This window comes from Sapajus apella, unplaced genomic scaffold, assembly GCF_009761245.1.
Source record: "Sapajus apella isolate SASKATOON/1434 unplaced genomic scaffold, GSC_monkey_1.0 scaffold144, whole genome shotgun sequence".
Taxonomy (NCBI): Eukaryota; Metazoa; Chordata; class Mammalia; order Primates; family Cebidae; genus Sapajus; species Sapajus apella.
In genome coordinates, this window is record NW_022437084.1 from 2,484,732 (window position 1) to 2,511,077 (window position 26,346).

The following is a 26,346-nucleotide window of genomic DNA, read 5'->3' on the forward strand; positions in this document are numbered from 1 at the left end:
CTAGAGGCAGTTTTGCCCACGTTTTACCTTCAGGGTGCATTTCAGCCACATGACAACAGTGGCTACTAGCAGCTATCCTGTGTCCAGGACTGAGCTGGCCAAATCATGTTATTCCTTATGATAACCCTCTGGGGTAGTCACTCTTTGACATAGGGGGAAAGGGAGGCTCAGAGGCGTGCAGAGACCTGCCCGAGGCCACGGCGCTAACCAGTGCAGAATCTCAGGATGAAACCCTGCTGTTCTAGGCTTTTCACTGTTTCTTGCCTTAGGAGAACCTTGCATTCAGAGAAAAACTTTCCCAAAAGGTTTGCTCTGTTGGTGCTGGCTGGTGCTAATGGGCACATGAAGCTCTTAGGCCTTGCTGCCACCTGGCCTGTGAAACAGGGTGGTGAGTCCTATGTATCTAGATCTGGCCTCGCTCTGTGGGCACTCCTGTACCCGGGGATTGCTTCTGCACGCGTAATTAGCCCCCCGCAGTCCCTCTGCTTCCTCTTATAGAGTGTTAAAGTCAAGAAGGGGCCACTGGCATGAGACAGCCAAGCTGGCGCCTGGAAACCTTTCCTTTGAGCCCATTTGTTTCTGATCCAAACCCGTGTTTCCCTTGCCGGGGGACATGACCGCCCTGGTGGAAACGGCAGAGAGGCTGCTGCTTCCCGCTCCTCTCAGCGGCTTTTGGCAGAATTGATCACTCCCTCCTCAAAAACACTCTCAGCTTCCAGAACGCCACACTTGCCTGGTTCTCCTCCTGTCTTCTGGCTCCCTGCCCAACCCTCACACGTGGGTCTTTCTCAGGTTCTGTCCTTGTTCTCGAGTCTTCTCCTTCTTCCTTCCAGAGGTCGCAAAATGGCGGCCCGGCGGTCTCATGAGACCCACAGGCAGATTTTGTTTGGTCCTCACAGTGTTTTTGTTTTTAATTTGAATGCCATGAGGCGGGGCAAGCACTCTCCAAGTTCGCCACAGTCCCCATCATTCCCTGTTGTCTTACACCCGTCCGCTTCACACATTTTCATCACCTGCCTGGTCCCTGAAGCCATCTGAGTTTTCAAAAAACCCCTGCTACACAGGCTGCCTGGGAGATCACCCACTGTCACGTCTTCGCTGTCACCAATGCCTCCTGCTCCATCACTCACACTCCTGAGGTTCGCCTAGAGCACTTGCTCACATGACTCCCAGACCCCCGCCCTCCCCACCCCCGCGTTAGATCCAACAGTTCCAGGGCAGGGACTGGAAACTCACATGCCTCCAGGGGCCAGGCGGGTCACATAAATGAGTGAACTAGCCAGGTATAAGAAAAGTCGACGGCCAGAAATATCATCAAATCGGATCTTTACTGAACTACGGTGAATGCATGGAACATAATACAAACATGGATGATACTGGAGTTTATATTTTTAAATTCAAAATTGAAAAAATACAAATTGAAAAATAGAAATATTTAACTATTAAAATTTTCTCTTTCGTAATTCTTTTTGCGCCTTTGAGTTGAAGCCAAAAGGCTGGCGTCTTCCCTTCCGCACCAAGATGTGCCAGGCCTTGGGGGGCATGGTGGGGACGGGCAGTTTAGAATTCGGGCTTGAATCCTTCAACTGGGAATGATATTTGATTTGATTCAGGTTCGTAACGGAAAACAGCTGTTCACCAGTGTGGGCTCTCCCAAACACTGGGTATTCAGGACAACCACTGGAGATAGTTGTAGAGTCTCACCATCTTCACAGATTTGTACTTAGGAACCAGCGCCGTATTGCACTGTAGTTCAGTGACTACTATTTATGGTCTGCATTCACACAAGAGACATTTACCAACGAAGGCAAACTGGACAGTGTCAGTTCCTTTTCATGAGTCTGGATTCCGAGAGCCTTGGGAAATTTGGTCTTTAACCACAGGATCTAGGTGAACACAGTCTGTGCCGCCTCCTTCCTTTCTGGAAGCCAACTGCAGCACAGGAAGGAGTACGGGGTTTTCTCCTTGCCGGTGGATTCCCCGTCTTTGCCAGGACTGAGCATATACGTCATACATTCAAGTAGCTGTTTGTGGATGTTTCCTTGCGGAGAACATATTCAGTGTTCAGAAGGGTCATCACCTTGACCAGAAGTCTCTGACTAACCTTCTCAGGGGAACCAACTGTGGCTTTCGCCTGATTTCAAATGAAACAAGTTGATTAACTTGAACAGTTCAGATTTCTTCTACAACTGGGTCACAGAGCTTCTGTGAAACCTCTCAGGTCAAGTCACCATCAACTCTCTCATGAGGGACTGGAGCCCAGGAGCAGGAGTGTGGGTGGGGAGCATCAAGGTGCGTGCTGTTCCATTTCTCAGAACAAGTCCACTCCTGATGACTGATTCGACGACCTGACTTCGCGTCCTTGCCAAATGCTGTCACCTTGGGTCACGGTGTCCTGCCAAGTCCCCGTCGTGACAGCTGTCCGTAGTTGTGCTTAATTAAGAACTCTGGCCAGTCTCTGTTAAACTATTCGTTTCTCTCAATACACAAAAAAAGACATTAGTCCTTTCCCAGTGTTGGGCCTGCCTTGGCACCACGTCACAGACTTCTTCGGTCACATCAAGATTCTTAACACCACAAATAAATAAAGCTAACTGGGTGGTAATAGTTTATGAGCAGCGAAAGAAAAGGCCACAATCGACTGGACGCTTTCGAGCAACTGGACCTGCACATCCCCCGAGTCACCTCCAACTCACTGTGCAATGCAAATGCCCATCAGACTTAAATAATGGTCTCAACAGTCACGTGTTTCCGTGCAGGACACGTCATTCTGCTCCTTCATAAACTCACCATCTGCTGCAGCTCTCAATGCCCAGGTCATTCTTGCCACGTGATTCCGGAACGGCATACCACTGCCGCACCACTTCTGTTGATTCGCTTTTCAAAATGAACCCTACTGACACTTGAGTCCCTTTTTCAGCTCGTTGAGGATGGCGTCCCGAGTCTGCTCTGTGTACTGGTCGTAGCTCTTACTATGCTTTGATTCATAGTGGCGCTTCAGGTTGTACTCTTTCAACACAGTCACGTTTTGTTTGCATATTAAACACATAGGCATGCTCTTCACTTCCACAAAGAAATAGGCTCGCTCCCATTTTTCTCGGAACACGCGGCCCTCTCCTTCTTTCTTTCGTTTTGCCGCTTGTGATAGAGACATGGGTACAAGAAAGATTTCACTTTCCTCTGAATGCTACCACAGAACCACCACAGTGCAAGCCCCATGACAAAGGCAGTGACCCTCTGCCTCACAGGGGAGCCAAGAGGGAGTGGTGGGGACTGTGGCGAACCGGAGAGCACACGCCCCATGGAGAGGGGCAGCTCCAGCCCGTTGTTGCCAGGCAGAAGGGCGGGCCCAGGGGTGCCAATTCTTCTGACTTGTCAAAAGAAGCCAAGACTGCAGATTTTGTGTGTGTGCCTGTGTGAATTATCCTGATTTTTAAAACTAACTCGTAAGAAAAAAATGCCACATATGCTAACACAGGGAAGGCCAAACAAAACTCATCTGCACCATGGCCCATAGGCCACCAGATTGTAATCTCTCTCCTGGGGTGGGGCCCGTGAATCGGCATGTTAACCAGCATCCAAAATGATGTGGATGCTGGTGGTCCAGGCATGGACCGCGCACTCAGCAACACTGGTCAAGTCTGACAACAGACAACTCACTCTCACCTCAGGAGAGACCGCCCTGCGCTCCAGGCTTGTCTGGATCCCCTTGCCCTCAGGACGTCTCTGAGGACATCCTTCAGGTCCCTCACCTTGCCACGTCCCAAACCTGTTCCCTGCTGGGTACGCCATCCTACAGACGGCCCCACCATTCTTCCCGTCCACAGCCCTGAAAGGTCAGTCTCTGACGTGGACCCAGGGACTGCCCTCTCTCCACGTGTCATGTCTGCTTCTGTGGCTTGAACCGCCAAACATACACTGTCCCCTAAGGACCTACCACCTGGACGTCCCTTGGACCACTTGCACTCACTACCAGCTCCTCCTCCCAGGAGGCTGACCACCTACCATCACATAGTACTGGCCCCAGGAACCAACCTCTACCACCCAGCCTCAGCCCTCCTGACCTCCTTCTGGCCTCATCACACTCCACAGCTGAGAGGGGTCTTTCTGACACCCAGAGCCAGCCAGGCCCGCCAACTGCTCAAAGCCTCCTGGTGCTCCTATGTCCCCAAGACAAACCACAGCCTACTCAGTTTGGAATGTGAGCTCCTCAAACTCCGCACCTGCCCATCTCTCTACTTCCCTGCACACTCATGCTCCAGAAGCATCCATCAACTTGCTCCTCTCAACGTCCCAGGCTTTCTCCTGCCTTTGAGTATTAAAAGTTTCTGTTCTCTGCACCCAGATCACCCCTCACCTCCTTCCCTCCCTGCTGCTTCTCTTTCAAGACTCAGGAGCTGGGGCTGGGTCAGACGCCTCTCCCAGGCTCCCATGGTGCCCCTGCTGCCTCCATGAGCGTTTGTGTCCTAAGCGCTGCCTGCCTGCCTGCCCCTGCTTCTCCCCCAGACCAGGCTGCACCAGACTGCCTGACTTACCACCAAGGCCCCGGCGTCACCCACCCAGGGCCCCAGGGATGTCTGCTGAAGTGAGAACAAGGACAGAGATGCCTCCCCGGGGTTTCCTCCTGCCCAGTCCTGGGGGATGTCAGTGACGGGAGCCGGGGCGTGTGTTGAAAAGGAACTTTATTGGGTGCTGGGGATTCAGATGAGATCCATGAGGATGTCGTCCTCCATGACGCTGGGCTGCAGGCCCGGCTGGGGGACCGGGCCCCGGGGACCCCCGCTCAGCAGCATCTGACCTGAGGGGCAGTGGGGAAGGGACTGCATCTTCCAGTAGGCCCTTGGGCCCAGGAGGGCCCAGAGGCACTGTTTTCTAGGCAGCCCTTGGGGGACCATCAGAGGTACCTTCTAACCCCATCTAGTTACAAATGTGCTGTTTCCCATGAGCCTTTGGGAGCCCTTCTCCAAAACGACTTCTCTGGCCCTTAGACCACATTTCCCAGCAGTCCCAGGAGCACACGCAGGAAGATCATGGGAAACGCTCTCAACCCACTAGGTCCTTGGACCCATGGGCTGTACCTTCCCGGAGCCCTCAGAGCCCCGAAAACGACATGGGGGAACCCCTCGTTCTTGGATCCTATGTCTTCCCAGGAGCCCTCAGTCTCAGTGCTCTAGCCCAGGGGCTGCTGGGACACTCAGTCCAGACCTCTGCCCTCCCCCGGGTCCTCTTACCTGGCAGTGGAGCCCGTGGGGGAAGCTGTGTGGGCCAGGACTGGGCAGGTGGTGGATGCAAGAGTGGGGGCCCCAGCTGGGGCTGCCCCAGGCCCTGGTGCGGTGGGGGCAGCAGCGCAGGAGCCCCTGGTGGCTGGAGGTGGTGGAGGGAGGCCTGGGGTGGAGGCACCCCAGTCTGGGGCTGGGAGAACACAGAGAGTGGCTCAGAGGCTCCTGGTAGAGACTCCCCACCTCCCAACACAGACACTGCTCAAAGAACAAATGAGCTAGTAGTGAGGGGAGGTTTTTCTTCAAAGGTGGGGGATGGATGGAGAGGAGGCCATCTGCCTTCTGCCTAAAGCCTTGGGCAGGTCTTCATTCACACCCACTAACCACAGTCAACCACCCTCCTCCCAGAAAATAGGACCAGAACTGCCAGGGCCAGGATCTGGAATTCCCGCCACCCTACCCTCACACTCACCGGTGGTGGGTTGAGGAGAAGGCTCCGCAGCTGGGGGTTGGCCCCAGGGTTCTGGGGCCGAAGGATGGGTCCAGGAGGGGGTGGGCCAGAAGCTGCTCCAGGAGGGCCTTGGGGGGCAACTGGCGGGGGCTGGGCAGTACTCTGGGGCTGGGGCTGCCCTGTGGCCCCAGAGGCCCCTACGGTACCCTGAGGCTGGGGCTGTGGTGGGCGGAGCTGGAGCTGCTGGGAAGAGACACGGGTGAGGGAGAGGGGCAGGGCCTCGCATCCCCCTGTAGGCACAGTGCACAGCCTCTGGGGCCTCCCCAACCCAGCCCCGAACCCACCAGCCCTGTCCTCACCAGATTCTGTGAGGGCCTTGCTTGGTCCTCCAGAATGGGCCCCAGCCCAGGGGGTGCCTGCTGTCCCCCCATCTGCATGGGGAGAGAGGGGCAGGTCAGTAACTGAGAGTGGTGGCGTCCTGAATCTGAGGCGGGAGGACCTGTGCCCTGAGGGGAACTCGTAAGGAGATGGGGACCTTCTCTTCGGGGTTCAGTGGTCTGGGAGGGAAGCCATACGTTCCCAGGTCCCGAGAAGGAAGCTCTTTGTTGGGGCTTTGATGTGGATGCTGACAAGGGAGAGAGACTGCAAGAAAACCTGAGTGGAACTTAGCTTGGGGGTTGCCATGTCTTGGGAGAGGGGTGAGCATCTGCGGCCCTAGAGACCCCCGGGGGGAGCTCGTGGGGCTTGGCCAACTGAGCTGCAGGGCCTGGGCACTAGGTGTCGGAGCGCCGGCTTGGGGACTGTGACCACTCACTCCTCGCTGCTGCTGCTCCAGCTTCTGCTGCTGGACCTGCTTGTGGTTGGTGATGACCTGCCGGATGCCATTGACGAAGCCGCTCTGGTCGTAGGGGATGAGGCCCATGAAGATCTTCTTCTTGGACGAGTACAGGAGCATAAGCACACGCACCTCACAGGGCGCCGTGTGGGGGAAGTGCACACAGCCCGCCTGCGGGGACAAGAGCTCTTCAGAACCACTGTGCCCTCAAAGAGGCAGTCCTCACTCCCTCCCCATTCCAGAGGGTTCTAGAGGCCACACACCTCTCAGAGGGAGGTGAGGTTTCTATTGTAGAAAGTTAGGGAAAACAGGTGTGCTTCCAGCTGCTCCAGAAACAGAAACTAAGGAGCTCAGGGCAAGCTGGGGTTCCGACCGCCCACTGAGAGGGAGAGCGGAGAGAAAGCACTGGAACCCAGCTCTTCAACCTTCAGCCACCACCTGCATCTCATGGGCCCAGTTTCCTTGGCCATAAAATGCCAAGGTTGCCTCCTCAAAGGGCTGCTGAGGGTCACAGCCATGAGAGAGGGCTTAGACGCAGAGCACGGCACCCACAGGCCTGTGATCAACAGTGGTGTCAGACCCAGGGTATCCAAGAGCTCCACATCAGCATAGGCCAGTGTGCCCCATGGGCAGTGCTCCACCATCACAGGGTCGCTGTGACTATGGGATGTCTGATACACATAAAAGGCCCTGCCCGAGTCTCAGCCCACAGGAAACACCCGGGAACCATCACTGGTCATCAGGCATGGAGCGTTCAGGGCAGGCGCTCCTAAGGGAGGTGGCTGACCTTGGCAAAGTGAGTTCACTTCTCTGAGCCTCGGTTTCCTGCCTGAGACAGACCCTACCTAATCCATATCCACGTGTCCTCCTCCCTGCATTCCCAGTGCTGTCGGGGCTGCAGCATGTCCCAGCCCCAAGACAGCCACGGGTACCTGCTCCCAGCAGCCTCCCATCAACCAGAGGTGCCCAGAGGCCTAGGTCTGGCCCAGGAGGTGAAAGGAGGCCTTCTTGGGAATCTGAGAACGTTTCTGCCGTTCTGAAGAAAAGGAAATACACAGCCCCTTCCCCTCCTTCATGTAGGCATACAGGATGCCAGGAGCCATGGAGCTATCTTGTGACCATAAAGGAGAGACTAAGAGAGCCACAGTACCCTGGCCCTGATGTCACAGACCTATGAAACCAACCCCAACAGCTGGCCCCCGCTGGATGTCCTGTTCTGTGAAAAAAATAAATGCCTGACCTCTCAGAACCCAGCTACACAGTGTGGCCACGTGGTCAGGCCATGTGCAGACACCGGGGTGGCCGGTCCCAGCTGAGGACCGGCCGACAGCCAGTGTTGTGTAAGAAGCTGTGTGAACATCCAGCCCAGTCAAGCTTTCAGATGACTAGAGTCTCAGCTGCCATCTGATGGCAGCCCCACGAGAGTCCCCAAGCGAGATGGCCCACAGAGCGCAGGTGACCCGCAGGATCAAAAAAAACCTGAGTGCCCCCAATTGTCTATTTGTTTGGAAAACTGTGTTACTTGCAGCCAAAAGCACCCTTAACTCTTAGGAATGCCTTCTTCACAAGGTTCTGCGAGGATCTGTGAGGTGATCCCCCTAAGGTCCTCTTTCCTGCAGGAGTGCCTGGTGCACTGAAGTAACTGATCTGCTCGGTACAAGCGGAATTATGTCTCCCAGAAAGCTACGCTAAGGCCAAGCACAGTGGCTCACATCTGTAATCCTAGCACTTTGGGAGGCTGAGGCAGGTGTATCACTTGAGGTCAGAAGTTCAAGACCAAGCCGGGCATGGTAGCTCACGCCTGTAATCCAAGCACTTTGGAGGCCAAGGCGGGTGGATCACCTGAGGTCGGGAGTTCAAGACCAGCCTGACCAACATGGTGAAACCCCGTCTTTAAAAATAATAATAAAAATAAAATTAAAAAAAAAAAAAAAGTTCAAGACCGGCCTGGCCAACATGGCTAAACCCCATCTCTACTAAAAATACAAAAATTAGCCAGGCACAGTGGCACAAGCCTGTAATCCCAGCTACTCGGGAGGCTGAGGCAGAGAATCACTTGAACCCAGGAGAGAGAAGTTGGAGTGAGCCAAGGCTGTACAATTACTCTAGCCTGGGCAACAAGAGTGAAACTCCATCTCAAAAAAAACCCCAGAAAGCTGTGCTGTGGTTCCAATCCCCAGCACCTGTGAAGGTGACCTTATCTGGAAAGAGGATCTTTGCAGATGTAGTAAGATGGAAGTCATTAGGGTGGGGCTTAATCCAAAATGAGTGATGTCCTTATAAATAAAGGGAAAGAGAGATATGGAGAGAACTCCACGTGGAGACACACACAGAGAGAAGACTGCGGCAGGATGGAGGACCCTGGAGCGATGGCGCCTGAAGCCTGGAGTTACTGCCGGAATAGGCACTAAGAGGCCTCCCCTTGAGAATCTAGAGAGAGCACGGCCCTGCCGATACCCTGACCTTGGGCTTCTGTCCTCCAGAACTGGGATAGAACACACTTCTGCTGTTTGACGCCCCTCCACCTGTGGTAATGTATTACCGCAGCCACAGGAAACGAACGCGCCCCGTAAACCCAGGCCAGAATTGACAGCTTCCTCCTACCTGCTCCTGTCACATCCAGGTCACTTTTTTTTTTTTTTTGGAGACAAAATCTTGCTCTATCGCCCAGGCTGGAGTGCAGTGGCACAATCTCGGCAAACTGCAACCACCGCCTCCTGGGGTCAAGTGATTCCCCTGCCTCAGCAACCCGAGTAGCTGGAACTACAGGCGCACCACCATGCCGGGTTAATTTTTTATTTATTTATTTATTTATTTATTTATTAATTATTTGAGACGGAGTTTCACTCATGTTACTCAGGCTGGAGTGCAATGGCGCGATCTCAGCTCACCGCAACCTCGGCTCACCGCAACCTCCGCCTCCTGGGTTCAGGCAATTCTCCTGCCTCAGCCTCCTGAGTAGCTGAGATTACAGGCACGCACCACCATGCCCAGCTAATATTTTGTATTTTTAGTAGAGACGGGGTTTCACCATGTTGACCAGGATGGTCTCGATCTCTTGACCTCGTGATCCACCCGTCTCGGCCTCCCAAAGTGCTGGGATTACAGGCATGAGCCACCGCGCCTGGCCAATTTTTTTTATTTTTAGTAGACATGGGGTTTCACCATTTTGGTCAGGCTGGTCTCAACCTGCCTACCTGTGACCTCGTGATCTGCTCACCTCGGCCTCCCAAAGTGCTGGGATTACAGGCGTGAGCCACCATACCCAGATGTATTTTTTTTGTATTTTGAGACGGAGTCTTGCTCTGTCACCAGGCTGGAGTGTAGTGGCGCAATCTTGGCTCACTGCAACCTCTGCCTCCCGGGTTGAGCCTCTCGAGTAGCTGCGACTACAGGCACGTGCCACCATGCCCAGGTAATTTTTGCATTTTTAGTAGTGACGGGGCTCAAACAGTTTCACCATGTTGGCCAGGATGGTCTCGAACTCCTGACCTCATGATCCACCTGCCTCAGCCTCCCAAAGTGCTGGGATTACAGGTATAAGCCGCCAGGCCTGGCCCCAGGTGACATTTTTAATGTGCAGTATCCCTCAATCTGATGCATGTGATTGTAATAAAAGTTAAGGCTCTAAAAGACAGACAAGAAACCTAAGCACATGAAGTCTACCCAACCATCAAAAATCGCTTCCGTGGGCCCAGGCACCCTGGGGATTCCTGTCAAAGGTCAGCAGAAAGCAGGACATGAGTCAATGCCCCTCGGGCCCCCCACGCCCTGGACTCACAAAGCCATTGCCCATGATGCGGTAGAGGCCTTTGAGAGACTCCAAGTCCTTGTTGGTGAAATGGAACTGGACCATCCTTGAGTTCCGGAACAAAGGGCCCAGGGTGGTCTGTGGAGACACAGAAGTCGGCTGGCACCTTTGTGTGAGGAAGTGAGGAAGGAGGCACAAGGCGGGAGTGGGGTGGGGAAGGGACTAGGGAAGAGACAGCAGGGCTGGCCCTCCACAGCCACTCACCAGCAGCTGCTGGGGGATGAGCTGCATGATCAGCTTCTGGGGCCACTGCTCGGTCTTCCTGTGGGGCGATGCCGGGAGAGGTGTGAGGAGGGGCCAGCCCCAGCCCTACCGCACCCCGCCCCTGACAGTCACCTACAGGTTCTCGCCATGATTCACGTAGACCTGGCAGGGCAGTGACCGTGTCAGCTTGGTGTTGGCATCCACAGAGGCAGGTTTGGGTTTCTGCAGGGGAGAAACAGCATGTCACAGTGAAAAGGGCCATGAGCCTCAGTCCCCCTCAGCCCTCATGTCCTACTCTGGTAGCCCCAAAATTCAGTATGTTACCCAGGTGAAGTCTCAAGAGCCCTGGGCCCCTCATCTGGATCACCAAGTCTTCAACTCCTCAAATATTAGGGCTATTTGTCCAGCCCTAAAACCCCACAATGCACTGCTCCCCAGAGGCCAGTCCTCCGGGGCCTTCTCAGGGCCCCAAATCCTAGGCTCTTCTGGGTTCTTTGCATGGGGACTCTCTCCTCTGTACAAGTCCAACCACCCGATGGGGCTCCTGACCTGGCCCCAAGTCCCACGAGTCCATCCCAATGAATGCCACCAAACTCAGTACTACAAATCCCACGCATCTGGCCCCATGTGTCCTACGTGCTCTACCCAACAGCCCCAGGAGTCCCGAGTGCCCAATGGACCCTTAGGCCCCTCACCTCCTGCCACTCGAGGACCCCACTCCAGGCCAGAAGCTTATTGGAGACTGACTGCTGCCCACCGAGTGCTGGGGCTCCCAGCTGGGCTGGGGAAGGGCCACTCACCCCTCCTGGGGCCACAGTGCCTGCCTGCCAGAGGGGAGGAAGGAGGGCCATGAGGATGGGGAAAGAGGGGGCCTCTGGGGGCCATCTGTGAAGGTAAACCAGGAAGAAGAAAAGGCCCCTTCTTCTGCATCTGCATCCCCGGAACAGCACTTGGCCAGCCCAAGGACCCCAAATGCCTGCACACTGCAGGATTCGAGGAGTCATAAGCCCCATGATGCCCTGGACTGCCAGACCCAGGGATTCCTTGGGTTTCTCAGAACAGTTCTGGCCCACCTGGAGCCATGAGCCTCACATTCTGTCCCCAGACCCACTCAGCTCAGCTATCTGCAGCACACACACCACAAGCCCCCAAGGCCCTAGGACCGCTAGACCCACCAGACCCACATCCCCTTGGAAGGCAAATGACTCAACCTCTAACTGTCCTAGCTGTGGGCAGCAGGAGGAAGGAGCCAGGGCAGGAGGCGTGCAGGCACCTACCATGGATGGTGCCCCAGGTTGCGCTGTGGGAGCCAGGCCCGAGCCAGGGGCCACAGTGGAGACCAGGCTGGGCTGGGAAGCAGGTGGCGGCTTGGGGGCGCCAGGGGGTCCTGGGGGTAGTGGGGGAGCTGGGGCCTGGCTGAAGGGGGGACCCACTCCGGGAGCAGCTTGTTGGAGAGGGGTGATGGGCGAGACTGTGGGAGAGAGCAAGGGAAGAAGTGGGGAGCAGGTGTGTGGAGAGAGGCCTGCCTGGCCCCTGCCCGCCCTGCGTCCTTGCCCCAGGACTCACAGCGAGGGCCCAACCCAGCCTTCTGGTTCTTGGCAGCCTCCACTGCATTCTGGGCGGCCACCTGAGCTGCACTCAGGTTCCCAGGAACCTGTGGGTAGAAGGGAAGGGGCTGGTGAGGACCATGGCCCCCCAGTACTGGTGTCCCACGAGGCCATACTACCCACAGCTCCACAAGGTGCAGCCGCCCAACTGGGGTAGCTCCCGACTCCCATCACCCTGCAGGCAAGCTTCCATGGTCCCAGGACTCCCACCCTCCCAGGGTCCCAAGAGGACTCCCAGCATCCCATAAGCTCCAACATCCAGCTAGATCTCTCCCCAGCGGCCATGGCTCCTCCAAGTCCCCAGAAGCATGTCCCTTCCTGAAAATATCCATACCTGGTACTGCGGGGGTACAGGGGGAAGAGGCTGCTGGGGGGCTGCTGAGAGAGTGGCACCCGAGGGTGCGGCAGGAGGCAGGGGGACTGGCTGCTTTGGCTGGAGGGGGCCTGGGGCCGAGCCACCCCCAACTGAGAGCAGGAGGGACGGCCAACCCCGGAGAGAAGGGGTTCAAGGTGGAGAGAGAAGAGAGAAATCCAAAATCCAAGTCAGAGGGTGCTGGCTAAACACCTGGAACCCCATCCCCAACAGTGCCCAGGCCTCACCAGGCAGCACGAGGCCCCGAACCAGCACCATGTGCCTCGGGTCCTGGCTCACATCTGTCGGAGGCTGCAGCGGCTCCAGCAAGGCCGGGGGAGCTGCCTTCTCAAACAGAAGCCGAAGGGCCGGCAGCTTCCGGGGAGACACGATGGAGAAGTGGATCCCCCGCTGCAGGAGAGGGGCCCAGCAGTCACGACGGGGGCTCCCTCCATAGGGGTGTTGGGGCCAGCCCCCAAGCTACCACGGCTGCGGCGTGGCTAGACGGCACCAGCCCTACAACCACAATCCCCGCTGGGCTTTGAGGCAGGAGACTCTGAAACCGGGTATCACCTGCCCCAGGAGACTTGGTTCTGGTTTTGTCAGTAAGACAAAGCGGGCCAGGCAAGGTGGCTCACATCTGTAATCCCAGGACTTTGTGAGACCAAGTCAGCAGATCATGGGAGGCCACGAGTTTGAGAACTGCCTGGCCAACATGGTGAAACCCTGTCTCTGCTAAAAATACAAAAATTAACAGGGCATGGTGGTGGGTGTCTATAATCCCAGCTACTCGGGAGGCTGAGACATGAGCACTGCTTGAACCAGGGAGGCAGAGGCTGAAGTGAGCCAAGATCACGCCACTACACTCCAGCCTGGGTAACAGAGACAGACTCTGTATCAAAAAAAAAAAAAAAAAGCTGGGCGTGGTAGCTCACACCTGTAATCCCAGCACTTTGGGAGGTCGAGGTGGGCAGATCACAAGGTCAAGAGATCGAGACCATCCTGGCCAACATGGTGAAACCCTGTCTCTACTGAAAATACAAAAATTAGCCAGGCTTGGTAGCACATGCCTATGGTCCCAAGTACTCAGCAGGCGGAGGCAGAAGAATTGCTTGAACCCAGGAGGCAGAGGTTGCAGTGAGCCGAGAGTGCGCCACTGCACTCCAGCCTGGTGACAGAACAAAACTCTGTCTCAAAAAAAAAAAAAAAAGAGTAAGCAAAGCTGGCCACCAGTCTATGACTGCCCTGTGACCAAGTCCAGGCCCTCAGTGTCTCCTCCCTCACACCCAAGAGTCCAGGCTCCCAGTGCCTCCTCCCTCAGACCCCGCAGTCTAGGCCCTCAGTGCCTCCTCCCTCAGACCCAGGAGTCCAAGCCCCCAGTGCCTCCTCCCTCAGACCCCAGAGTCCTCACCTCCCCAATCTGCTGCACAAGATTCTCAGTTGTACATCCAGAGTATGTGGTGCTCTCGACAGCAGGCAACAGGTATGGGGGCGAGTTGCAGATTAGGAGGCAGACCCTGTGTGTCTGGCCACTACCAGGAATGAGAGAAGACATGGAGGCGGCAGCGATAGGAGCCCTGAGGAGGTTCCCAGACCCAGTGCCAGCGGAGGCACACATATTCTGCCTCACATGGAATCAGAAGCAATGCCTCTACTTTACAAATGAAAACATGGAGGCCCTGAGAGCTTCTGGGATGTTGAGATGTGCTCTATGTCACCAAGCAGGCAAGGCAGGCAGGAGCAACGCCCAGTTGCTTCCTGATGGGGATGCTGAGGCCAGGCACTACCCAGGCCTTCCCCAAGGACAGGCCTGCAGCCTCCTGGCTGAGCATGCTCAGGGACACAGAGCCCACACCTACAGGATGAGACCTGGAGGTGGAGCCAGTTGACAGGCAAAGTGGTTCCGCGCCAGGCAGAGAGAGGCTGACCCGCTGGACAGGACACTCACATCTGCTCGCGCATCTTCTTGAAGTCATCGAACAGCTGCAAGGCTGTGCTGAGTCCTTCCGCAATGAGGCTGCAGCTTTCGCCACCCCCGCCCATGAACCTGCAAGGGCAGAGCAGTCAGCCCCCAGGGTTGCCATCGTCCCCACCCCTTGGCCATGCTTGAAGAGCCTGCTCCCATGCTGTCCCTGACCCTATCCTGGGCTATGCACCTTGAGATGACAGCAACAATGCTAAGTTCCGTACCCGATCCCTGGTGCTACCATAGCTCCAGTCCCAGACAGGACAGCGGACATTTGTTGTCTTAATCACGAGGCCTGGGAGGGATGGGAAAGGGCTGGGGAGCACAAGCCTGGGATCCTGTGCTGACTCCAACACTGGGGTGAATGACTCCCTGCCAGGCTGTCCCCTCCTCTCTGGACTGTCTGCTCCAAATCAGCTCTGGCCCCACTTCACCTTCCCGGCCAAAGACAGGGGCCTCCTCTGTCCTCCCAGTCTTATGGGTGGAAGTGTGTCCCCTCCCAAAAAGACAGGTTGAGGTCCTAAGCCCCAGTACCTCAGAAGGTGATCTGATTTGGAAAGATCTTTTTCTTTTGAGACGGAGTTTCACTCTTGTTACCCAGGCTGGAGTGCAATGGCGTGATCTCGGCTCACCACAACCTCTGCCTCCTGGGTTCAGGCAATTCTCCTGCCTCAGCCTCCCGAGTAGCTGGGATTACAGGCACACGCCACCATGCCCAGCTAATTGTTTGTAATTTTAGTAGAGACGGGGTTTCACCACGTTGACCAGAATGGTCTTGATCGCTTGACCTCGTGATCCACCCGCCTTGGCCTCCCAAAGTGCTGGAATTACAGGCTCCTGGGTTCAAGTAATTCTTCTGCCTCAGCCTCCCAAGTAGCTGGGACTACAGGTGTGCACTACCACGCCTGGCTAATTTTTGTATTTTTAGTAGAGATGGGGTTTCACAAAAAGATCTTTACACAGGTAATCACATTAAATTGGGGGTCCTAATCCACTATCGCTAGTATCTCTGTGAAAAGGAGAAATGTGGACGCAGACACACACACAGAGGGAAGACACAGGGACACAGAGAGTCACAAGGGAGGCCACGGGAGGACGGGTGATGCAGCCTCAGTCAGGAACGTCTGGGCCCACCAGGCACCGGGAGAGATAGAAGGGCCCTGCCCTGTAGGCTATAGAGACAGCCTGGTCCTACCACCTGGATTTTGGACTTCCAGCTTCCAGAACCCTGAGACATCCATTTCCGTTCTTCTGGCCAGTTTCTCATACTTTGCTACAGAAGCCTGGGAAACTAACACACACAGAATCTCGTTTCTCCTCCGCCTGATCTGCAGTCACGTCACACCGTCCGTCCCACAGCGTGTGGCCCGGGGATGGCCTCTCCTAAGGGGAGCTGTGGTTGCCACCAGTCTTCCGCCCATGTGGTTGGCAGGCTGACCTTCGCTACAGGGGACGTGTGGAGACTGAGCGCCCCTCTGGGGGTCTGGAGGGCCCTGTACCACTGAAGTGTGGTCTCTGCTCCCACCACCCCCGACTCAGGCCGGGATGGGGTCTGAGTCCTCTCTCACCCCCAGGCTTGCCCACCACAGTGGGCACGTGGGCAGCCTCAGGAAATGTGTGCTAAGTGAACAAAGGCAGCAACCAACCCAGGCCCTCGCCAGGCACTTGAGGCCTCTGAGGCCTGCACCCTGCCCACCTCTCCTGCTCTACCCTGTACCTACAGGTCCTCTCCACTGACCAGGCCCAGACATCCAGGTCTCAGCATGTGCTGGAGCACAGCCACACCGGCCCGGATGGAATCCAGCTGAGCTACGACACCCACCCTGGTGTGCCCTTCTCTAGGAACCTTCCCCACGTGCCACCTAATTTTAGGGCCTGCCCTTGGTCACATCACAGATCACCCGATACTGCAGCTGTCAAGCTTCTCTCCACACCCTGTGCAGCCCTCCGTGAGAGACACTACGGCGTCCGAGCCCCAAGTCACACAAGGCTGAGTACTCAGGGCACCAGTGGCCTGGCAGGGCCCATGCAGCGGCGCTCTCTGCTTCCCACCTGAGTTCTCATACTGATTTCTTTCCGGTCCCTCTTGGCCTGACCAATGAGCACATGGAGCCCGGGGCCTTCTTCCCACTCTCGGGGCACTCAGCCGCTGCTCCCAACCCGCCACACACTTCCCAGCCCTCCTCTTCCTCACCATCAACACAGCTTTGCACACAGCAGCTTCAACTGTGGGCAGAGTTGGGATGAACCAACTCCGGACCCAGCCTTTCTGCTACAGGTGAAATGAAGCCAAAGTTTTCCTGGGCCTTTCTGAGTCTTGAACCAAAAGCACCCTGGCTGGGGATGGGGGAATGGGGAGCAAAGGATTCATGCATACGGGGTGTCCCTATGGGGTGATAAAAACATTTTGGAAGTGGCCAGGCATGATGGCTCATGCCTGTAATCCCAGCACTTTAGGAGGCTGAGGCAGGCAGATCACTTGAGGTCAGCAGTTTGAGATCAGCATAAAAATACAAAAATTAGCCAGTTGTGGTGGCAGGGGCCTATAATCCCAGCTACTTGGGAGACTGAGGCAGAAGAATTGCTTGACCCTCAGGGGTGGAGGTTGTAGTGAGCAGAGATCATGCCACTGCACTCCAGCCTGGGAGACAGACTCTGTCTCAAAAAAAAGAAAAAAAAAAAAATAAAAAAAAAATAAATAAATAAATAAATATTTTGACAAAGAAACGTGAAAAACTGGCCAGGTGCGGTGGCTTACGCCTGAAATGCCAGCACTTTGGGAGGCCGAGGCGGGCACATCACAAGGCCAGGAGTTCAAGACCAGCCTGGCCAACATAGTGAAACCCCCTCTTTACTAAAAATACAAAAAATTAGCTAGGCTGGTGGTGGGCGCCTGTAATCCCAGCTACTGGGGAGGCTGAGGCAGGAGAATCGCTTGAACCCAGGAGGTGGAGGTTGCAGTGAGCCGAGATTGTGCCACTGCACTCCAGCTCAGGCGACAGTGTGAGACTTCGTCTCAGACAAAGAAATAAAAAAAAGAAATGTGAAAAACTTGAAAATAGGGAGCACTGAGGCTACTTGCAAAATATGGCGAAAACATCATCAAGTTTATGATATAAGTAAACTCCAAACAAACCCTTTGAAATAGCAGACACAAAAGAAAAATAAAAGCCCCCTAGGTGGGATGGGTGGGCTCTGACTTGGTGCTCCTAAGTCCTCTGACTCAGATTTGTTCTACCCTGGGGTCTTCGCTGCACACTTTCATGGGCTGATAGGTGCCTGTAGGCCCCAGGAGATACTGGTCAAAACGCGTGAATGTTAACGGCATCCGGCTGTGACTCAGGGCTTCCTGCACGTGGCCTGTCACCCAGGCAAACACTAACTCCACAAGGGCCAGGACCTCCCCCGTCTCACACCCACTCACTCCTTGGTGCCCAGGACGGTTTGTTCCACAAATGTCTGTAAAAGAGTGAACATATGAATAAAAAAAATGAGTTGTCATAACGTTATGGGGGAGACACTGGGTCCATTTTCCTTCTACCTCTTTTTTTTTGAGACAGGGTCTCGCTCTCTCACCCAGGCAGGAGTGCACTGGCGTGATCTCGGCTCACTGCAACCTCCGCCTCCTAGTCTCAGGTGATCCTCCTACCTCAGCCTCCTGAGTAGCTGGGACTACAGGTGTGCACCACCATGCCTGGCTAATTTTTTGTACTTATTTGTAGTTTTTGCATTATATACTCATTCATTTATTCAGCCAGTCTCCTGGACATTCAGCTTTCAGAGGCGTGGGGCTGTGACAAGTCACAAGGGCAGAAGAAGAAGCACCTGGCTGCTAAGACTCAGGATTTCCCAATGTGTAAGACACCTCAGCTGGGGTCTGGGAGGCTCTGCAGGGGTCTTCCAGAGTAGTTAGTACAAAGTGGAGTCTGGGCATTCATTCCACCGAATTTACCCTAGGCCTCCTGTGTGCCAGGCCCTGTGCTTGCTGCCAGGCACTTGAGTAGCATCAGACTTGGACCTGGGCCTCAAGGAATCTTCATTTAACGTCACTTACGTCTCACCACGGTCTCTCCCTGTGGTTCTCCACTGGGGTGCACCTTGCCCCCACCTTCCCTGAGGATACTTTATAACGCCTGGAGGCAGTTTTGCTTGTCACACCTTCGGGAGAGGGGCTGTCGGCCTCTAATGAGTAGAGGCCAGGGGTGCTGCTAAACATCCTACAATACCCAGTTCGGCCCCCACTGCGAGGAATTACTGCATCCACGGTGGCACCAGGGCCAGGGATGAGAAGCCCTGCTCTGTGTTAGCTACGAATTCCAGCTCCCACGAAGGGGGAGCTTCCGTGTCCCCTTTTCCTGAAGTCCTGCACCCAGCGCTTACGCACACATCCTGCAACAAAGCAGATGCTCAACAAATACCTGCGGCAGGGCCGAACAGAGGCAGCGGCAGCCACCCACAGGGGTTATGTAAGGAACCCTGACTGCAGACCAGGCCCTAAGCGAAACTTGACTTCTGTGATCCTTCTAACAACATGGAGCTGCACACTACCGTTGTTATCCATTTGCAAACCAGGAAACTGAGGCACAAAATCCCAGCAAACATCTAACACTTAATACACACCAGGCACTGTATGCAACAGTGATCAATTAATTCTGCAAACATCCCTATAAGGTTGTGGCACCCAGCCCCCAAGACAGCACCCCGTGATCGCATCTCTTGCTCTTCACACTCTGTGTAGTCTCCTACACTGAACGGGAAAAACTTATACTGCACACCAAAAGCAACATGGCAGAAGTGGGCTGAGCATGGCAGCTCATGCCTGTAATCTCAGCACTCCAGCACTTAGGGAGGTCAAGGCAGGGGGATCACTTGAGGACAGGAGTTCAAGACCAGTCTGGGCAACAAAGCAAGACCTCATCTCTACGAAAATTAAAAGAAATTAGCCAAGCATGGTGGTGCCCACCTGCAGTCCCAGCTACTCAAGAACCTAAGGTGGGAGAATCACCTGAGCCTGAGGGGTTAAGGCTGCAGCGAGCTATGATCCCACCACTGCACTCCAGCTTGGGCAACAGAGAAAGACCCTGTCTTAGGTTAAAAAAGAACGTGGCAGAAATGATGGTGTATAACTTCCAAGACTTGATTACAAAGAGCCTAGTGGGGCCTCTGGGAGGGGTGGCTCAGGTCTATAATCCCAGCACTTAGGGATGCTGAAGTGGAGGATAGCTTGAGCCCAGAAGTTCAAAACCAGCCTGGGCAACGTTGCAGGACCTGGTCTCTACAAAAAAAAAAAAAAAAATTTGTTTTGAGATGGTCTTGCTGAGTCACCCAAGCTGGGGCACAGTGGCAGAATCTCTCTGCCTCCTGGGTTCAAGTGATATTCTCCTGCCTCAGCTTCCTAAGTAGCTGGGATTACAGATACTCGCCACCACGCCCAGTTAATTTTTTGTATTTTAGTAGAGACGGGGTTTTGAAATATTGGCCAGGCTGGTCTTAAACTCCTGACCTCAGGCGATCTGCCCACCTCGGCCTCTCAAAGTGCTGGGATTACAGGCGTGAGCCAACACATTTGGCCACTACAAAAAAAAATTTTTTTTTTTTTTGAGACAGAGTTTCGCTCTTGTTACCCAGGCTGGAGTGCAATGGCGCAATCTCGGCTCACCACAACCTCCGTCTCCTGGGTTCAGGCAATTCTCCTACCTCAGCCTCCTGAGTAGCTGGGATTACAGGCACGCGCCACCATGCCCAGCTAATTTTCTGCACCCTTAGTAGAGATGGGGTTTCACCATGTTGACCAGGATGGTCTCGATCTCTGACCTTGTGACCCACCCACCTCGGCCTCCCAAAGTGCTGGGATCACAGGCTTGAGCCACTGCGCCCGACTACAAAAAATTTTTTTAAAAATTAGACAGGTATACGGCCAGACACAATGGCTCATGCCTAGTGCTTTTGAGAGGCCAAGGCAGGTGGATCACCTAAGGTCGTGAGTTCAAGACCAGCCTGGCCTGGTGGGTGCGGTGGCTCAAGCCTATAATCCCAGCACTCTGGGAGGCCGAGGTGGGTGGATCACAAGTTCAAGAGATCGAGACCATCCTGGTCAACATGGTGAAACCCCATCTCTACTAAAAATACAAAACATTAGCTGTGCATGGTGGCGCATGCCTGTAATCCCAGCTACTCAGGAGATTGAGGAAGGAGAATTGCCTGAACCCAGGAGGCGGAGGTTGCAGTGAGCTGAGATCGCGCCATTGCACTTCAGCCTGGGTAACAAGAGTGAAACTCCGTCTCAAAAAAAAAAAAAAAAAGACCAGCCTGGCCAACAAGGTAAAACCCCGTCTCTACTAAAAATACAAAAAATTAGCCAGGCGTGGTGGCAGGTGCCTGTAATCCCAGCTACTCGGGAGGCTGAGGCAGGAGAATCACTTGAACCCAGGAGGCAGAGGTCGTGGTGAGCCAAGATTGTGCCACTGCACTCCAGCCTGGGAGACAGAGCAAGACTCCATCTCAAAAAAAAATAAATAAATAAATTAGCCAGGTGTGCTGGCACATGTCTGTAGTCCCTTCTACTCCAGCTACTCAGGAAATTGAGGCAGGAGTATCACTTGAGCTTGAGCCCAGGAGGTCAAGGCTGCAGTGAGTCATGACTGAGTCACTGGACTCCAGCCTGGGTGACAGAGTGAGACCCTTCCTCAAAAACAAAAGAGGCCTGGGGGATTCCTCTTGCTCTCTATTGGCTCACTCAATCTGAGGAATGGCTGTTGCCATGTTACAACAGTCAAGCTCTGTGAAGAGGTTTTGCGGCCAACGGCCACAGAGTCAGCCACCTTGGGAGGGGACTCCCCACCGCCAGTCAAACCCTTGGATGGCTGCAACCCTGCCGACCTCTTGACACCCTCGAGGTGCCTTGCAACACCCTCAGCCGAGCCATTCCGCTAAGCCACTCTTGTGTCCCTGACTCACAGAAACTGTGTTAGATAATCGATGTTTGCAGTATGAAGTTGTTAAGTTTGGTGGTAATCTGTTATGCAGCTAAGAATAAATAACAGGACAAAATACTAAAACACAAGCACTTCCCGCATCCCCACTTCAGAGACTAGAGGCTAGGCACAGTGGGGACAGGGGCTGCTGGGTCTGAGAGTTAGTTCTGTGCTGGAAGAGACAGGATTTGAACCCAGCCTGTCTGACTCCAGAGTCTGCAACATCAACTATCAAAATCTGGTCCAATGCCAGGTGTGATGGCTCACCCCTGTAATCCCAGCACTTTGGGAGGCTGAGGCAGGCAGATCACATGAGGTCAGGAATTTCAGACCAGCCTGGCCAACAGGGCGAAACCCTGTCTCTACCAAAAATAAAAAATAAAAAATAAAAAAAATTGGCATGCATAGTGGTATGTGCCTGTAATCCCAGCTATTTGGGAGGCTGAGGCAAGAGAATTTCTTGAACCTGGGAGGTACAGGTTGCAGTGAGCTGAGACTGGGCCACCGCACTCCAGCCTAGGCGACAGAGCAAGACTCTTTCTCAAAAAAAAAAAAAAAAAAAAAATCGGACCCAAGCCACAGAGGGATGTGTCCTGGCTCTGACCCATCCCTCTGCACTGAGGCTACAATGTACCCATCTGGAAGAGGAGGACAAGGGCAGATGGAAAAAAAAAGGACAGAAAGGGGACAGTCACACATTCAGCACAAGGTGGCTGCTGGAGCTCAGCCATGCCTCCCTGAACAGGAAGTTTTTCATGCTTCTAAACCGGATGGCAATATTGCTGAGCACACAGAACCCACCACAGAAGTGACTTTTGACAAAAACACAATCACCCTCACAACCCTTTCAATCGCCTAATGTAAGGGATGGTTCCTGCAGCTTACGCCCAAACCACCTCATTCACAGTCCCTCACAGGGTCCCAACCCAGCCCAAGTGGGGAAAAGCTCACTTAATGCCATCCAGCCAGGTGACAAACTCATAGGCGCTGCTGGTGGGAGCGTGACACTGTACGTAGGACTCAGGAGCGCAGTCCACCGTGTTGAACACCACGAGGCTGTACTGGGTACCCCCATACTGGGAGGGGGGGACAGAGGAACTTTTAATCTGGGACTTCAATTCCCTTTTCCCTCAGAGAAGGAATCAGGGCTCCCAGCTTCCTGTTCTTCCAGAATCAGGAACTGCTCAGATTCCTCCTTCCTCAGACCCAGAAGTCAAGGCCCAGCCCCTCCTCCCTCAGATACAGGAGTCAAGTCCCAGCCTCTCCGCCATCAGACCCAAGAATCCAAACCCCCAGTCCCTCCTCCCTCAGATCCAGAAATACAGGTCCCCAGCCACTCCTTTCTCAAATCCAGGAGTCCAGGCCCAGCTCCTCCCCGCTCAGACCCAGGAGTCCAGACCCCGACCTCCTCCTCCCTTAGACCAGGAGTCCAGGCCCCCAGCTGCTCCTCACTCGTACTCAGGAGTCTGGGCCCCAGCACCTCCACCCTCAGACCCAGGGGTACCAGCCCAAGCGCCTCCACCCTCAGACCCAAGAGTCCAGACCCCCTAGTCCCTCCTCCCTCAGACCCAGGAGTCCAGACCTCGACCTCCTCCTCCCTTAGACCCTGGAGTCTAGACCCCGACCTCCTCCTCCCTCAAAGCCAGAAGTCCAGACCCCAACCTCCTCCTCCCTTAGACCAAGAGTCTGGATCCCCAAGGCCCCTCCTCACTCGGACCCAGGAGTCCAGGACCCTGCGCCTCCACCCTCAGACCCAAGGGTACCGGCCCTTGCGCCTCCACCCTCAGACCCAAGAGTCCAGACCCCTAGCCCCTCCTCCCTCAGACCCAGGAGTCCAGACCCTGACCTCCTCCTCCCTCAGACCCGGGAGTCCAGACCCCAGCCCCTCCTCCCTCAAACCCGGGAGTCCAGGCCTCCAGTCCCTCCTCCCTCAGACCCGGGAGTCCAGACCCCCAGCCCCTCCTCCCTCAAACCCGGGAGTCTAGGCCCCCAGCCTCTCCTGCCTCAGACCAGGGAGTGCAGACCCCAAGCCCCTCTTCCCTCAGACCCAGCACTCCAGACCCCAGCCCCTCCTCCCTCAGACCCAGCACTCCAGACCCCAGCCCCTCCTCCCTCAGACCCAGCATTCCAGACCCCAGCCCCTCCTCCCTCAGACCCAGCAGTCCAGACCCCAGCCCCTCCTCCCTCAGACCCAGGAGTCCAGGTCCCCAGCCCCTCCTCCCTCAGACCCGGGAGTCCAGGCCTCCAGCCCCTCCTCCCTCAGACCCAGGAGTCCAGGCCCCTAGCCCTTCCTCACTCGGACTCAAGAGTCGAGGCCCCCAGCCCTTCCTCACTCGGACTCAAGAGTCGAGGCCCCCGGCCCCTCCTCCCTGAGACCCCGGAGTCCAGGCCCCCGGCCCCTCCTCCCTGAGACCCCGGAGTCCAGGCCCCCGGCCCCTCCTCCCTCAGGCCCCGGAGTCCAGGCCCCCGGCCCCTCCTCCCTGAGACCCCGGAGTCCAGGCCCCCGGCCCCTCCTCCCTGAGACCCCGGAGTCCAGGCCCCGGCCCCTCCCTCAGGCCCCGGAGTCCAGGCCCCCGGCCCCTCCTCCCTCAGGCCCCGGAGTCCCAAGACTCACGTCACCCCCGAAGTCCGTCTCAGCAGGAGGACCACCATTAAAATACCTGTGAGGGTCGGAGGTGAAAGGTCGGAGTCAGGCCAGAAGCTGTGGGAAACTCAAGTGGGAGGGCGGGGTTAGAGTCGCGGAAACCGCACTCACTCGATGGCCGGGAGCAGGTAGTGCTTGCGGAGCCCTTCGAAGTAGGGTCCCAGGTTGGCCGTACCCTCAATCACAAACACCACGTCAGCCACTAGGCCCCCGGCGCGGGCCGGGCCCTCGGACCCGGGGACCATACCCCGCGCGGAAGCCGCCACCGCCACTGCCGCCGCAGCCGACACCGCGGAATGAGCGGAAATGCGCCTGCGCTGCGCGCGCACCCGCGCCGGGCGGTTTAGGGCTGCTGGGAACGCACGGGCGGCCATGTTTGTGCGGGGCACGCGCTGAGGCTTCGATCTAGATTCATCCTCCTTCGCTCCAACCCGTGGAAGACTCAGTAAGGGCATCGTTAGCCCTTTTGGGAGCCTAATGGGGTAGACAGAATTATTGTCAGGATTGTCAAGAGCGAAATAAGTTGAAGGCGGCTCAGTCGGCCGCCATCTTTGAGCGGGGCGTCTGGGCCCGCCTCTTATCTCAACGGGAGGGGCAGGAGACCTGGTTGCTATGCAACGCGAACGCTGCCCTTGTTTTCTTTTTCTTTTATCCTTTTTGGTTTTTTTTCCGAGACGGAGTCTCACTCTGTCGCCCACCCTGGAGGGGAACGGCGGGACCTCGGCTTACTACAACTTCCGCCTACTGGGTTCAAGCGACTCTCCTGCCTCAACCTCCCCAGTAGCTGGGATTACAGATGCCCGCCACCACGCCCCGCTAATTTTTGCATTTTTAGTAGAGACGGGGTTTCACCATGTTGACCAGGCTGTCTCGAACTCCTGACCTCAAGTGATTCGCCAGCCTTGGCTTCCTAAAGTGCTGGGATTACAGGCGTGAGCCACTGCGCCTGGCCCGCTGCCCTTGTTTTCTAACCGTGAGATTAAGTTTCTGGTTCTGTTCTTTTGGGCGCGGGGCCTGGGGGGAGGGCCGCGAGAAGGGTCCAATCGCATTGGCGGAAACGAGGTTACTAGGCAACGCTTTAAGGTTGCCCTGAACTTGGAAGCGAGGGCAGTAGTTTTCCCCTGAAAAGAAGCTGAACAAGAACCCAAGTGCAAGGGTTGCTAAGCAACACCTGAGCGTTGTTTTCCGGGCGAGGAGCCAGAAACTAGCCTAGAACATAAATACATTCCAGGTGGATTAAAAATGTAAGTGCAACAAATAAAACACGAAAACTATCTGAAGGAAAAAAATCCTAATGACTGCCATGGAGTTTCTTAGCAAAGTCAGAATACGTAAAATATTAACTTGTCCGCAAAAGACTGCATAAAGCAAGTTGAAAAATATAACACGAACTGGGAGAATCTTTCTAGCGTGCTTGTTGACAGAAATGTACTACACAAATAAATCTTACCGATGAATAACAGCATAGAAAAATAGAAACACTTCATTATTATCATCTTTTTAGTTTAAATTTTATTTTTTGAGACAGGGTCTCTGTCTGTTGTGCAGGCTGGAGTGCAGTGGCCCAATCTTGGCTCACTGCAGCCTCTACTTACAGCACTGAAGTCACTCTCCTGCCTCTGCAGCAGCTAGGACCACCGCCACGCACCACCACTCCCGACTAATTTTTAATGTTTTTGTAGAGGTGGGGTCTCGCTATGTTGTCCTGGCCTGTCTCAAACTCCTGGGTTGAAGCGATGCTCCTGCCTTGGCTTCCCAAAGAGCTGGGATTACAGGCGTGAGCCACCGTGTCCTGCTACTTTATATTTCTTTTAATAGAAAGGAACCTGACCAGGGACGCGCACCGTGGCTCACGCCTGTACTCCCACGACTTTGGGAACCGAGATGTGCAGAGCATGAGGTAAGGAGATCGAGACCATCTTGGCCAACATGGTGAAATCCCGTCTCTACTAAAAATACAAAAATTAGCCGGCATAGTGGTGGGTGCCTGTAATCCCAGCTACTTGGGAGGCTGAGGCAGGAGAATCGCTTGAACGCGGGAGGCGGAAGTTGCAGTGAGGCGACATCGTGCCACTGCACTCCAGCCTGGCGATAGAGCCAGATTCCGTCTCAACAACAAAAAAGCCCCATAATCTTCACCAATTGAAAAGTGCTTACAGAAAGCCCAATGATATAGCATTTTATCTTTATCATGTTACATTTTTTTTTCGACAAAAATCTCACTCTGTCACCCAGGCTGGAGTGCAGTGGTGCTGTCTCGGCTCACTGCAGCCTCTGCTTCCT

The 26,346-nt window shown here is 55.1% G+C and overlaps 1 protein-coding gene across 7 annotated transcripts; it reads right to left on the minus strand.

The window, feature by feature from the left end:
* Nucleotides 1-1,311: 1,311 nt before the first annotated feature.
* MED25 (mediator complex subunit 25) lies at nt 1,312-24,602 on the minus strand. 7 transcript variants are annotated; one of them, XM_032264504.1, is made up of 18 exons: nt 24,175-24,602; nt 24,034-24,079; nt 22,371-22,495; nt 14,428-14,526; nt 13,891-14,011; nt 12,728-12,890; nt 12,462-12,592; nt 12,087-12,174; nt 11,798-11,991; nt 11,216-11,344; nt 10,657-10,742; nt 10,521-10,578; nt 10,287-10,394; nt 6,485-6,676; nt 6,030-6,101; nt 5,692-5,910; nt 5,232-5,412; nt 1,312-3,138 (listed from the first exon to the last, which is right to left on the minus strand). In XM_032264504.1, the coding sequence occupies exons 1-18, from the start codon at nt 24,516-24,518 to the stop codon at nt 2,894-2,896; spliced, it is 2,601 nt and encodes an 866-aa protein (XP_032120395.1). In that variant the 5' UTR covers nt 24,519-24,602; the 3' UTR covers nt 1,312-2,893. The 7 variants fall into 7 exon arrangements, with proteins under 7 accessions (XP_032120395.1, XP_032120394.1, XP_032120396.1 ...); XM_032264503.1 differs by having other exon boundaries at nt 5,692-5,913; XM_032264507.1 differs by lacking the exon at nt 1,312-3,138 and adding an exon at nt 4,665-4,798.
* Nucleotides 24,603-26,346: the final 1,744 nt, after the last annotated feature.

Excerpts from the sequence above, each read along its gene's own strand:
- MED25 (XM_032264503.1), bottom strand. The coding sequence starts at position 24,518 with ATGCCCTTACTGAGTCTTCCACGGGTTGGAGCGAAGGAGGATGAATCT. Across the intron at positions 14,012-14,427 it reads AAGAAGATGCGCGAGCAGAT|TGGCCAGACACACAGGGTCT; the intron begins GTGAGTGTCCTG and ends CATTCCTGGTAG. Across the intron at positions 12,175-12,461 it reads CTGTACCCCCGCAGTACCAG|GTTCCTGGGAACCTGAGTGC; the intron begins GTATGGATATTT and ends TTCTACCCACAG.